Genomic DNA, 13791 nt, shown 5'->3' with positions numbered 1-13791 from the left:
GATATGATATCGCTTCCCCAAGAGCTTTCCTAAAACTCCCCAATGGCGGCATGGTAGCACAGTGTTTAGCATTGTTGCTTCACAGCACCAGGGACCTGGGTTCAATTCCCGCGTGGGTCACTGTCTATGCGGAGTCTGCACGTTCTCCCCGTGTCTGCGTGGGTTTCCTCCGGGTGCTCCGGTTTCCTCCCACAAGTCCCGAAAGACGTGCTGTTATGTGAATTGGACATTCTAAAGTCTCCCTCTGTGTACCCGAACAGGCGCCGGAGTGTGGCGACGAGGGACTTTTCACAGTAACTTCATTGCAGTGTCAATGTAAGCCTACTTGTGAAAATAATAAAGATTATAATTTTTATTCTGGAATTCTATTTTTCTTCTTGCTGCCATCGAGAAAATTGCCTATTTTCGTGAAGAGTTTTGCTTACATCTCTGCGCACAAACTCTAGGTTTGGCAACTGGACCTGTCGCAGCAGAACAGGCTGGAACCCGAAACAACCCCAAGTAGCTTTTGTTAGCCTTTTAGTTTTGTTTTCATCTCCATACCAATCTCAGCCAGGATTTAACTTCACTGAAGTGATGTCAAAGCCAGGAAACTCTATTAACCACCCTTTGCAAAATACTCCCCGGGTTCCCTTTGAGCCTTCACAAAAGGATTTACAGGCTTTCCCCAGATTGCAAGGAACATCTCTCATACTGCACTAATTTAATATTTGTTTGTAGCTTTCAGGATTTCGATGTGTAAAAACCTTTTAATCTAGGTTCTGAATTCTTCATCCCTGACAATGGGGTGCTCAGTTGTGCCATGACCTAACAGGATATGAATCAGCCAGTTGAATGTAGTCAGCAAGATGTTTCGTTGGCTAAGGTGGAGGGTTATTTGGTGTCACCCAAGCAGTGGTGTGGGCTGAGGTCATTCTCTTGTTTCTTGGGCATTCAGAGGTTGTGTTCCTTTGTGAATAAATTGTGCGTCCTTGTAGGTACAGTTATGCAAACAATTCTATATTCCCTTGTCAATATGGTTGATGAGATGAGGAGGAATTTCTTCTCTCAGTGGGTAGTGAATCTGTGCAAATCGTTACCACAGAGAGCTGCAGAGGTTGGGTCATTAAATATGTACAAGGTTGAGATAGACAGATTTTTAATCAGGGAGGGAATCAAAGGTTTTGGTGATGACGCAGGAAAGTAGAATTGAGGATTATCGTGTCAGAACAGCCGTGATCTCATTGAATGGCAGAGAAGACTCAATGGGCCAAATGGCCTAACTCTGTTCCTATGTCTTATGGCCTTCTAATAAACCAGTGTAATGATTCACATAAACAGACCAGGCCATTCCCATGGATAACAAGGCAATTTAAAGCAGATGTTATGGGCAGCATGGTGGCGCAGTGGATCGCACAGCTGTCTCACGGCACCGAGGTCCCAGGTTTGATCCCGGCTCTGGGTCACTGTCCGTGTGGAGTTTGCACATTCTCCCCGTGTTTGCGTGGGTTTCGCCCCCACAACCCAAAGATGTGCAGGGTAGGTGGATTGACCACGTTAAATTGCCCCTTAGTTGGAAAAAAATGAATTGGGCACTCTAAATTTTGAAAAAAAAACGCGGATGTTATTCGAGCAGGACAGGAGGAAAGGATTTTTCTTTTAAAGTATAGATGTTCTTCCACTATAGATATGGTTAATAGAATCAAGGTATTCGCAAATCTAAATCCAATTCAAAGACAAGCGGGTGGATTCTCCATTGCCCGATGCGTGATCGGGATTTCCCATGGGACGGAGAATGGAGCGTCCCCAGAAAAACGAGCACCAAACCTGATGTGATGTTCTGATCTCCCCCCCCCCACCCCCCCCCCCCCCCCCCCCCCCCCCACCCGGCAGCTTCAATGCACTACCCGCCCCCCGCCAGCGGGAGGATGTTTCAATCCATTTAACTGGCTGAAAGCCTGATTCACCATTCCTTGTTATGCACCAATCCCTACAGCGGTAAATCCATAGGAGGGAATTGGTGCAAGTTTGCCCAAGTGTGGCCCTGATGCTGTGGGCCCTTCGGGGTGGTCAAGGAGGGCATAACTGAGGTGCCCTTGCCCTACCCTAACAGCTGCCACAGACAGACGTGTTTAAAGCAGTAGTTGTCACAAGTGTCAGGTGCTTCCTCTGAAGCCAGGTACACTTGAAAAGGTTTCACCTCCTCTGACAGTCTTTGAAATGCAAAACTCCCATTCAATTTCACACAGCAATACATTGCACTAGCCAGTGATTGTCAGTTGTATTATTCCAGAGACAGGTGCTTAGTGGATTGTTTGTCTATATTTCCCTTCACACTTGAATCCATCTCAAATACCTTGCTTTTATGTTAACCACAATGTTTATTAACACTCTTGCTATGACTGACAGCTACTCACCACATCAAAAGGAGCTCAATAGTTTCACTTCCTCTTATGCACATCAGAACTCACTTAGCTTGTCTCATAGAAGATAGAAGCAGAAGGAGGCCTTTTGGCCCTTCGAGCCTGCTCCACCATTCATCATGAGTCATGGCTGATAATCAATAGCCTATTCCTGCTTTTTCCCCATAGCCTTTGATCCCATTTTCCCCAAGTGCTTTATCTAGCCACCTCTTGAATATATTCGAAGTTTTAGCGTTAACCAGTTCCTTTGGCAATGAATTCCACAGACTCACCACTCTTTGTATGAAGATTTGTCTCCTTATCTGTTTGAAATGGTTTACCCTGAATCCTCAGACTGTGACCCCTGGTTCTAGGCACACCCATCATTGGTAACATCTTCCCTGCATCTACCCTGTCTAGTCCCATTTAAAGTTTTGCAAGTCTCTATGAGATTTCCCCCCTCAATCTTCTGAACTCCAGCGAGAACAATCCCAACCTAATCAATCTCTCCTCATATGACAGTCCCGCCATCCCTGGAATCGGTCTGGTAAACCTTCGCTGCACTCCCTCGAGAGCAAGAACATCCTTCCTCAGAGATGGAGACCAAAACTGCACACAGTAGTCGCAGGTGTGGCCTCACCAAGGCACTGTATAATTGCAGCAATACATTCCTCCTTCTATACTCAAAACCTCTCGCAATGAAGGCCAACATATCATTAGCCTTCTTTACCGCCTACTGCACCCGCATGCTTACCTTCAGCGACTGGTGCACAAGGACACCAGGTCCTGCTGCACACTCCCCTCTCCCAATTTACAACCATTCAGGTAATAATCTGTCATTCCTGTTTTTGCATCCAAAATGAATAACCTCACACTTATCCAAATTATACTGCACCTGCCATTGGTTTGCCCACTCGCCCAACCTGTCCAGATCTTGCTGCAGGATCCCTGCATCCTCGTCACAATTCACTCTCCCACCTAAATTGGTATCATCTGCAAACTTTGAGACGTTACATTTTGTTCCCTCATCCAAATCATTAATATATATTGTGAATAGCTGGGGTCCCAGCACCGATCCCTGTGGTACGCCACTAGTTACTGCTTGCCAATTTGAAAAGGGCCCATTAATCCCTACACTTTGTTTCCTCTCTACCAACCAGTTTTCTCTCCACCTCAATACATTTCCCTTAATCCCATGCGCTTTAATTTTGCACAATAATCTCTTACGCGGGACTTTGTCTAACGCCTTCTGAAAGTCCAAATATACCACATCGACTGGCTCCCCCTTGTCAATTGTACTGGTTGCATCATCAAAGAATTCCAACAGATTTGTCAAGCATGATTTTCCCTTCATAAATCCATGCTGGCTCTGACTGATCCTGCCATTGCTTTCTAAATGTTCCACTATAAAGTCCTTGATAATGGATTCAAGCATTTTCCCCACTACCGATGTTAGGCTTACTGTTCTATAATTCCCTGCTTTCTCTCTACCTCCCTTTTTGAATATCGGAGAGACGTGAGCTACCCTCCAATCTGCAGGGACAGTTCCAGCGTCTATAGAATCCTGGAAGATGACCACCAATGCATCCACTATTTCCAGAGCCACCTCCTTAAGCACTCTGGGATGCAGATTCTCAGGCCCTGGGGATGTATCCGCCTTTAATTCCATCAATTTTCCCCAACAGCATTCTCTACTAATGTTGATCTCCCTCAGTTCTTCCCTCTCACTAAACCTTTCATTTCCCAGCATTTCTGGTATCTGATTTGTGTCCTCTTTTGTGAAGACAGAACCAAAGTATGTATTTAATTGCTCAGCCATTTCTTTGTCCCTTATTATGCATTCCCCTGTTTCTGTCTGTAGGAGGCCTACATTTCTCTTTACCAATCTCTTTCTCTTCACATATCTATAGAAACTCTTTGTATCAGTCTTTATGTTCCCTGCAATCTTCCTTTTGTACTGTACCCTTCTTTATCAATCCCTTTGTCCTTCGTTGATGAATTCTAAACTGCTCCCAATCCTCCGACCTATTATTTTTCTTGGCCAATCTGTATGCTTCTTCCTTGGATTGGTTACTATTTCTAATTTCCTTTGTAAGCCATGGATTGGCCCTCTTACCCCCTTTGCTTTTGTGTCAGGCAGGAATGAACAGTTGCTGTAGCTCCCCCATGCGTTCCTTGAATGTTTGCCATTGTTTATCCACTGTCATCCCTTTAAGCAACTCTCCCCAATCTATCAAGGCCAACTCACACCTCATATCCTCATAGTTCCCTTTATTAAGATTCAGCACCCTCGTGTCCGAATCAACTACTTCACTCTCCATCTTGATAAAAAATTCTATCATGTTATGGTTGCTCATCCCCAAGGGGTCCCTAACAGCCAGATTGGCAATGATTAATTTCTCATTACACAGTACCCAGTCTAAGATGGCCTGTTCTCCAGTTGGTTCCTCCACATATTGGTCAAGAAAACCATCCCATATACACTCCAGGAATTCCTCCTCTACGACATTGTAGCTAATTTGTTTTGCTCCATCTACATGAAGATTAAAATTACCCATGATCACCGATATTCCCTGATTACATGCATCTCTAATTTTGTGTTTAATGCCATTCCCAACCTCACCACTGCAGTTTGGGGGTCTATATATGACACCCACTAATGTTTTTTGCCCCTTGGTATTTCCCAACTCTACCCAACTCTCTCATTCTCCTTACCATTATTCAAATGAGGGCCCCGACTTGCTCTCCCAATCCACTCCTGATCTCGCTACTCAGCATTTAACTACTGCTCCTCAGAACAGTCTTTTCCAACATCATCGAGCGCTCTTTATTTGTGCTTATTGTTTCTCGTTCACCCCTCCCCCCCCCCCCCCCCCCCCCCCCCCGGCCCCCATCAAGACAGCTATCATCCCATGTGTTATTAAGAAAACATCTGCTTACTCCTCCAGCTTCTGAAACTGCCGCCCCATTGGCGGGCACCTTGTGCACTTCATTTTTAAAAATTATTTGTTCATGGGACGGGGACATTTATTTTCCGCCCCTAATTGCCTCTTGAGAAGATGGTGGTGTGCTGCCTTCTTGAACCGCTGCAGTCCAGGTGTACATTCCTTTCCGACATCGTAGCAGTTTTATACAACTGAGTGGCTTGCCAGGCTATTTCAGACTCAACCACATTGCTGTGGGTCTGTGTCTGGAGTCACATGTAGGCCAGACTAAAGGCCATTAGCCAACCAGATGGGTTTTTGCGACAATTGGTGACGGTTTTCCGTTTACCGGTATCAGCTTTTTCAATTGCAGATTCTTTTCCAATTAATTGAATTTAAATTCCACCAGATACCATGCTGGTCGCACAGTGGTTGGCACTGCTGCCGCGCAGTGCCAGGGTCCCAGGTTTGATTCCCGGCTTGGGCCACTGTCTGTGTGGAGGCTGTACGTTCTCCCCGTGTGTGCGTGGGTTTCCTCCGGGTGCTCCGGTTTCCTCCCACAGTCGAAAGATGTGCAGGTTAGGTGGATTGGCCATGCTGAACTGCCCCTTAGTGTCCAAAACGGTTAAGTGGGGTTACGGGGAGAGGGTGAATGTGTGGGCTTAAGGAGGGTGCTCTTTCCAACGGCCGGTGCAGACTCAATGGGCCAAATGATCATAAGACATAGGAGCAGAATTAGGCCACTTGGCCCATTGAGTCTGCTGTGCCATTCAATCATGGCTGATATTCTTCTCACATCCATTCTCCTGCCTTCTCTCCATAAACCCCTGATCCCCTTAAAAATCAAGAGCCTATCTATCTCTGTCTTAAAGATAGTCAGTGGTTTGGCTTCCACAGCCTTCTGCGGCAAAGAGTTCCACAGATTCAATTCCTCCTCATCTCTGTTTTAAAGGATCGTCCCTTTAGTCTCAGATTGTGTCCTCTGGTTCTAGTTTTTCCTACAACTGGACGCACCCTCTCCACATCCACTCTATCCAGGCCTCGCAGTATCCTGTAAGTTTCAATAAGACCCCCCCTCATCCTTCTAAACTCCAACGAGTACAGATCAAATGGCCTCCTTCTGCACTGTAAATTCTCTGATTCTGTGCTGGGCATTGAACCTCCAGTGCATTAGTCTCGGCTTCGGGATTGCTAGTCCAGTGACATTACCACTTCCCTCTCTCACCACTCTTTGTTCAAGTCCCTTAAGTTTGATTTGAATGGATAAACGACTGTCTGTACACCTGACTCCACGTGGGTTCAATACCTGTGCCAGCTTTGCCTTTTCCTCGGCTCGGTGCCTTTCAAACTTTACAACCAATTATCTCTCTGACAGAAAGACCAATGGTCCCTTGTGAACTATGGCTATTTAGCTTGTTTCTTATCCATTTCCTCTTACATTATTTCCTGGCAATTGTATCTCATTCCTCTCCCGCTGACACTGTCACATCCAGAATCCCTGAAGGATCTATAGAGCCTGATCTGCGTGCTGCATCTTGGGAAATATCAGCACAGATATTGTCAGCATTGCCTCGCCACCTTTTCACTCAATCCATCGAGGGCAGCACGGTAGCACAGTTGCTTCACAGCTCCAGAACCCAGGTTCGATTCCCGGCCTGGGTCACTGTTTGTGTGGCGTCTGCACGTTCTCCCCGTGTCTGTGTGGGTTTCCTCCGGGTGCTCCGGTTTCCTCCCACAGTCCAAAGGTGTGCGGGTTAGGTGGATTGGCCATGATAAATTGCCCTTAGTGTCCAAAAAGGTTTAGTGGGGTTTGAAACGAAAGAGAAAATGCTGGAAAATCTCAGCAAGTCTGGCAGCAACTGTAGGGAGAGAAAAGAGCGAACGTTTCGAGTCCGATGACTCTTTGTCAGAGCTGGTCAAAGGTTTAGCGGGGTTACTGGGTTACGGGGATAGGGAGGGGGTTTGGGTTTAGGTAGGGTGCTCTTTACAAGGGCCAGTGCAGACTTGATGGGCCGAATGGCCTCCTTCTGCACTGTAAATTCTATGATTCAATTGTAGATCGCTTGGCGGAATGGAATCTTGGGTGAGTTACAACTTTGCCATAGCCATTTTTGCAATTCCTGCCCTCTTGCCGTCGATGCTTTGGTCCTTGCTGAGCACTTTGTTATGCTAAACCAGGCCATTCACAGTCTTGACGTCCTGTGTGAACCTGAACTGAACTTTAAGCTGCACATCCTATTCATTGCTAGAACAGCTGACTTCTATCTGCACACGTTGGGGTTTCACAGTAATAATGGTGTGATGTAAATGCATTTTTGTTGTTATACCATCTGGTGATACAAAGCTGTCCCATTAACCTTAGGGAGTGCAAAGCCTGCTAATATTTATTCAGTATTATTTTAATATGAAATAACTATTTATTATGAGAGAACAAACACTGGTTTAAAGTAATATGGGTTCAATGGTAGCCTGCTATGGTCTTTAATATCCGTGCTTCGAAAATGTATTTGAAAATCCATGCTTATCTGCGGCATTAGAATGAACTGAATCAATTTTGCAATGACAGCATTTCTCATGAAGAATACACGGATGAGTAGAGCTTCTGGTAAAAATCTGTTTGTTACAGTTCAGTGCAATCCTAGTCAACGTGATCCCGCGTTATTACGGCAGCTTTATCAGTGATGCCCTATTTACTGTCATCAGAAATCTCAAAGGAAATTTAACTGAAATATGTACTATTGATGGTGATACATCATTTTAATCCATTAAACCTCATCCAATCCTACAGCTAAAACATTGTGTCAGTGATGAAGCCCTTGAATTTTAGCAGTTCTTAAATTTAGGCTGATTATCCATTTTGACTAATTGTATATTTAAATGAAGAGAGATTCAATAGCCCTTCACCTCACTGTGCACCGAGATAGCACAGTATTGCATATGCATTTAATCCATTTTAAGGCGCTGTTTTGCACACGATTTAGCATCATTGTGAGAGGATATTACTGGCTGCCTTCGTGGCCGGACACTACATTAAATCGGACAATGTGTAATGGCTACAGTTGATTCATTGGGATTACAGTACGTTACTGAGCAGTACTTGATAATGGGTGGCACGGCAGCACAGTGGTTAGAACTGTTGCTTCACAGCGCCAGGGACCCGGGTCCGATTCCCGTCTTGGGTCACTGTCTGTGCGGAGTCTGCGCGTTCTCCCCGTGTCTGCGTGGGTTTCCTCCGGGCGTTCCAGTTTCCAGTCACAAATAGGCTTGCATCAACACTGCAATGAAGTTACTGTGAAAAGCCCCTCGTCCCCACATTCCGGCGCCTGTTCAGGTACACAGAGGGAGAATTCTGAATCTCCCAATTACCTGACAGCACTCTTTCGGGACTTGTGGGAGGAAACCGGAGCACCTGGAGGAAACCCACGCAGACACAGGAAGAAGGTGCAGACACTGCACAGACAGTGACCCAAGCTGGGAATCGAACCAGGGACCTTGGAGCTGTGAAGCAATAGTGCTAGTATTTTATGAGTGGAAGGAAAGACCGTTTTGAAAACAAAAAAATTTGAACTTGTGGATACTGTTCTGGAACTGTGATATTTTTATGTACCCATCCGTCAAGCTTTAACATGTTGAAATGGCTTCCAGGTTATTTTGGATGTTGGATGTGGAACTGGGATCTTATCCATGTTTGCAGCCAAAGCGGGGGCCAAGCACGTTATTGGAGTTGACCAGTCTGAGATCATATACCAGGCCATGGATATTGTAAGGTAAAATGAATTTTGCACTCTCCTTTCCTCCCCCGAGCTTCCGGGGCCATTGTTCCAGGCATTGTCCTTAGAATTGCCGTTTTAATGAGATCGTTCCTCTGCCTTGAAAGGCAGGCAGGAGACGGATTGGGGACGCTGGGAGAATGAGATAACAGAAAAGGACAGTGATAAGGATCGTGCACAGGAAATAAATTTTACCAGCTTGAGTAATTATTCTGTCCAGTGTAACATTAGCTGTCATGATAATGGCATATTCAGGAAGATGGATATGGTGCGTGGTGGGGCAGAGAATCATTAAAACTTAAGAGTAGAAGTTGCTTGCTGATTGGATTTCAGTATTTACACCTCGAGATCCACAATAAACAGCATTGAGGGGGAAATGGGGCACAAGAGCGAGAGCTGGCCTGGGCTCGGTCTTAACCACTCCTGCCACAGGCAGTGAATTAACAAGATTGCTAGCTAAATGAGTTTAATTGATGCAAGGAGAAGAGTTTCAGTTTAAAGCAGTGCAGGATTATTATCAGATTAACACGATCTACTGAGGCCGAGTATGTTTTCAGATATAGCCCTTAGATCCTGGGGGAAATCTGTGCAGGTCTGATACCTGTTATCTGAGTTTTTCATTTTTTGCTTCTAGATTTGACTAGTGAGACACTCAAGTGCAATGGAAATCCAAAGTCACAAAGTTGAGTTTAGACTTGTACTCTCCGCTATTGATATGAATTTAGGTCTGTTCTGTGCAGTAAATTAAGTTGTATATCCCAGAGGTTGGATTGCTGCCTTTTCAAAGCTTATTGGCCCACGTATTTGTCTATTGTGTCTTTTCATCTCATAATTCTGCAGTTGCCAGTCTCCGTAACAAACCTCCCGTGTGTTTCGTGGAGGCAGCTGACGATTGGAGAGTTGAATTGATGTCCCGTCATTGCCGTGGTTAACAGCTCCTTCCCTCGGTGGCTTGCGCTGTTCTGGCCTGTTCGCTCTCCTGTGTCCTTTCCTCCCACTGCAGCTGTTTCCACATTGAACGTGTGCCCGGGATCTCCTTCCGGGACTCACCGGCAGCGTGGCTGCAGAACAGGCCACCCGATGACGTGCGCAGTTTGATCCGCGTTTCCCGCGTATTTTTCTCTCGCGCTGAAGCAAAAGGTCCTTTTCAGGCTCTTTGAACATTATTGCAGGAGGACAGTGATAGCTTTCATTTGATCTCAGCTGCACTGCACATGGCGAGGTGGGAATATGGCGAGGTGGGAATATGGCGAGGTGGGAATGAGAAAGAGGGGCAGCTGAGAGGATCCAAACAAAAGCGCACAGAATAATTCCAGCAGTTTCCCAGGAAACGGGCATGCACTGCATGAGCGATGGAATGTGGCAGGGAACTTTCATTGCATTGTGCAGCATGAAAGCAGGCCATTCTGCCCATCCTGCCCGTGCCAGTTACTGCCGCTGCCCCTTGCTCTTCCCCCTCATCCTCATATCAGTCTTTTCCCTTTGTCAGTTATAATTCCCTTCCCTTTTGATCTTTGCGATTGGATCAGTCAGTGCATTCATAGCAACTCGCTGCACTCGGCAAATTTCTCCTTATCTTCCTTCGGCTTTTGTTGCCTGTTGTACTCTTTGAGCTCCTGCTCCCCGTCAGTATATTGCTGACGTGAGCAGAAGAGGCTTTCTCAGTGCGAGAGGGAGAGAGAGAGAGACAGAGAGATGGAAAGGCTAATTATCTCAGATAAATGTTGCAGCATTTATTCTGTGGGTCAGTCATGAGAGTAGAGCTTGAGTAAAGCCAAGAACTGGCTTGCTTGCCTGTCGACCTGACTGGGCTACAGTGCAAAATAAAATTGGGCAGCACGGTAGCAAAGTGGTGAGCACAGTTTGGCTTCACGGCTCCAGGGTCCCAGGTTCGATTCCCGGCTTGGGTCACTGTCTGCGTGGAGTTTGCACATTCTCCCTGTGTGTGCATGGGTTTCCTCCGGGTGCTCCGGTTTCCTCCCAAAGTCCTAAGATGTGCGGGTTAGGTGGATTGGCCATGTTAAATTACCCTTAGTGTCCAAAAAATGTGAGCTGGTGTTACTGGGTTACGGGAATAGGGGAGAGGTGTGGGCTGAAGTAGGGTGCTCTTTCCAAGAGCAGGGTAGCATGGTGGTTAGCATAAATGCTTCACAGCTCCAGGGTCCCAGGTTCGATTCCCGGCTGGGTCACTGTCTGTGTGCAGTCTGCACATTCTCCCTGTGTGTGCGTGGGTTTCCTCCGGGTGCTCCGGTTTCCTCCCACAGTCCAAAGATGTGCAGGTTAGGTGGATTGGCCATGCTAAATTGCCCGTAGTGTCCTAAAAAAAGTAAGGTTAAGGGGGGGGGTTGTTGGGTTACGGGTATAGGGTGGATACGTGTTCTGTGCTGTACTGTTCTATGTTCTATGTTCTAAGAGCCGGTGCACACTTGATGGGCCGAATAGCCTCCTTCTGCACTGTAAATTCTCTGACTCTATGAAAATAAAATGACTGCACAGAACATTATTGGCACTTAATGATTTAATAGGTGAAGCCTTTATTAATGTCTTTGAACTGAAATGACAATTATTCCATTGACCTCAAAACTGCTGGAACTATCCTCAGTTTTTTAGCGTTTGAATAACCTCTGCTTTTTGTTATTTTCCCCCTTGCCGACTCCTTCTCGGTTTTTACTTCCCTGCTCGTTCAAGAATCTTGCACAGAGGCGCAAGTGTTGGAAGGCGCCGAATGGGGGTTGGTGGGGGTGGGGGGTAAACGTGTGGATTAACTAGCCCTGAGTGTGCTTCCTTCAACCTGGGGTAGTGGACTGTTTGAGGGTGACCTACCCATTTCTGTATTTGCCTCTTTACTCTGCGGTAGGCAGAGAGATCTAGGTGGACTGTCAAGTTGAAGAAAAATGTCTTTCATTTATAGAGTGGAAATTATTTTCCATGGAGATTGCTCCATAAATTGTCACCGAGCTGCCCTGTGCATACCATATGCCCAAGGTTACCGGTGGATGGCCTGAAACTATTAGGATGAGTTAGTTAATTTTCTCTATTCCCTTCCTTCAAGGTGTTGACAACAAACTTTTTTTTCATCTCACGTTTTGGCGCAGTGGACAAAATAAAAATTGCCTCTGTCCCTCTCGTCTCCCTTCGTTCAGACTGTTTTTGACCCTCTTCTCTTCCATTCTTCTTCCTGTCGTAAACTGATGTCCTTCGACCTCCCAGGTTGTCGTCTCCATTCATTCTTCCTTTATTTGATCACTTTTTTTTCCTGCTGGTCCTCCCATTTTCTGTCTGCCCCCCCCCCCCCCCCCCCCCCCACCCCCCCTCCTCGGTGTGAACCTGCTCCTGTTCCTTTGAGCGTTTACTGGATTTGCAAAGTGTGAGGCAGAGCTCAAGTGATCAGAGTTGTACATCTGGGTCAAGTGGGCCGAAGTACCTAGGTGTAAGGTGAATTGGATTTCGGGGGTCTAACAAGTGGCAAAGCAATTACTTGGGATATACAGCACAGAGAGAGGCCATTCGGCCCTAAACAGTCCATGCTGGCACTCCAGCCCCCTCCCATCTTTCCTCATCGTAACCCTCTATCCCCTTCTCCCTCATTTGCTTCTCCAACTTCTCATTAAGTGCATCTATAACATTCACCTTAACCACTCCCTGTAGCACAAGTTCCATGCTTTCATTCAATCTTTGGGCAAAGACGTTTCTTCTGAGTTCCCTGTTGCATTTCTTGATGCTCTAGTTATGCTCTTCCATAGAGAGAGGAAACATTCTCTCCGTATCTACTCCATTAAGATCCTTCAAATTATTAAATACCTCTATTAGGCCATCCCTTGCCCTTCTCTTTTCAAGAGATAATAGACCCTGCCTGCCAATCCTTTCCTGATATGTGTACAATTCATGTACTTAAGGCTAACTTACAAAAGCAAAGTTCTAGGACCCTGGAGACTGTGTAATTTGAGTCCAGGTAAAGTTCAAGGCTTCTAATAATAATAATCTTTATTGGTGTCACAAGTCGGCTTACATTAACACTGCAATGAAGTTACTGCGAAAATCCCCCAGTCGCCACACTCCGGCGCCTGTTCGGGTACACTGAGGGAGAATTCAGAATGTCCAATTCACCTAACAAGCACATCTTTCGAGGCTTGTAGGAGGAAACCGGAGCACCCGGAGGAAACCCACGCAGACACGGGGAGAACGTGCAGACTCTGCGCGGACAGTGACCCAAGCTGGCAATCAAACCCGGGTCCCTGGCGCTGTGAAGCAACTGTGCAAACCACTATGCTGCCGTGCCGCCCATTATAAAGTATTCTCAGTAACGTACTGTAATCCCAATGAATCAACTGTAGCCATTACACATTTTCCGATTTAATGTCGTGTCCAGCCACGAAGGCAGTCAGTAATGTCCTCTCACAATGATGCTAAATCGTGTGCAAAACAGCGCCTTAAAATGGATTGAATGCATATGCAATACTGTGCTATCTCGGTACACAGTGAGGTGAAAGGTTATTGAATTTCTCTTCATTTAAATATACAATCATTCAAAATGGATAATCAGCCTAAATTTAAGCACTGTTAAAGTTCAAGGGCTTCATCACTGACACAATGTTTTAGCTGTAGGATTTGATGAGGTTTAATAGATTAAAATGATGTATCACCATCAATAGTACATATTTCAGTTAAATTTCCTTTGAGATTTCTGATGACAGTAAATAGGGCACCAGTGATAAA

General features: G+C 45.9%; 1 protein-coding gene across 4 annotated transcripts in view; it reads left to right on the top strand.

The window, feature by feature from the left end:
- prmt3 (protein arginine methyltransferase 3) overlaps positions 1–13791 on the top strand; it is a 273568-nt gene that overhangs the window by 70650 nt on the left and 189127 nt on the right. For all 4 annotated transcript variants that reach the window (XM_038808358.1, XM_038808357.1, XM_038808355.1 and 1 more), the window contains exon 9: positions 8951–9072. In XM_038808358.1, the coding sequence (XP_038664286.1) occupies positions 8951–9072 (122 nt within the window). The remainder of the gene's footprint in view (positions 1–8950; positions 9073–13791) is intronic.

Source organism: Scyliorhinus canicula, chromosome 9, assembly GCF_902713615.1.
Source record: "Scyliorhinus canicula chromosome 9, sScyCan1.1, whole genome shotgun sequence".
Classification (NCBI taxonomy): Eukaryota; Metazoa; Chordata; class Chondrichthyes; order Carcharhiniformes; family Scyliorhinidae; genus Scyliorhinus; species Scyliorhinus canicula.
The sequence above is the reverse complement of the archived record's forward strand: the minus strand, read 5'-3'. Positions and strand labels throughout refer to the sequence as shown.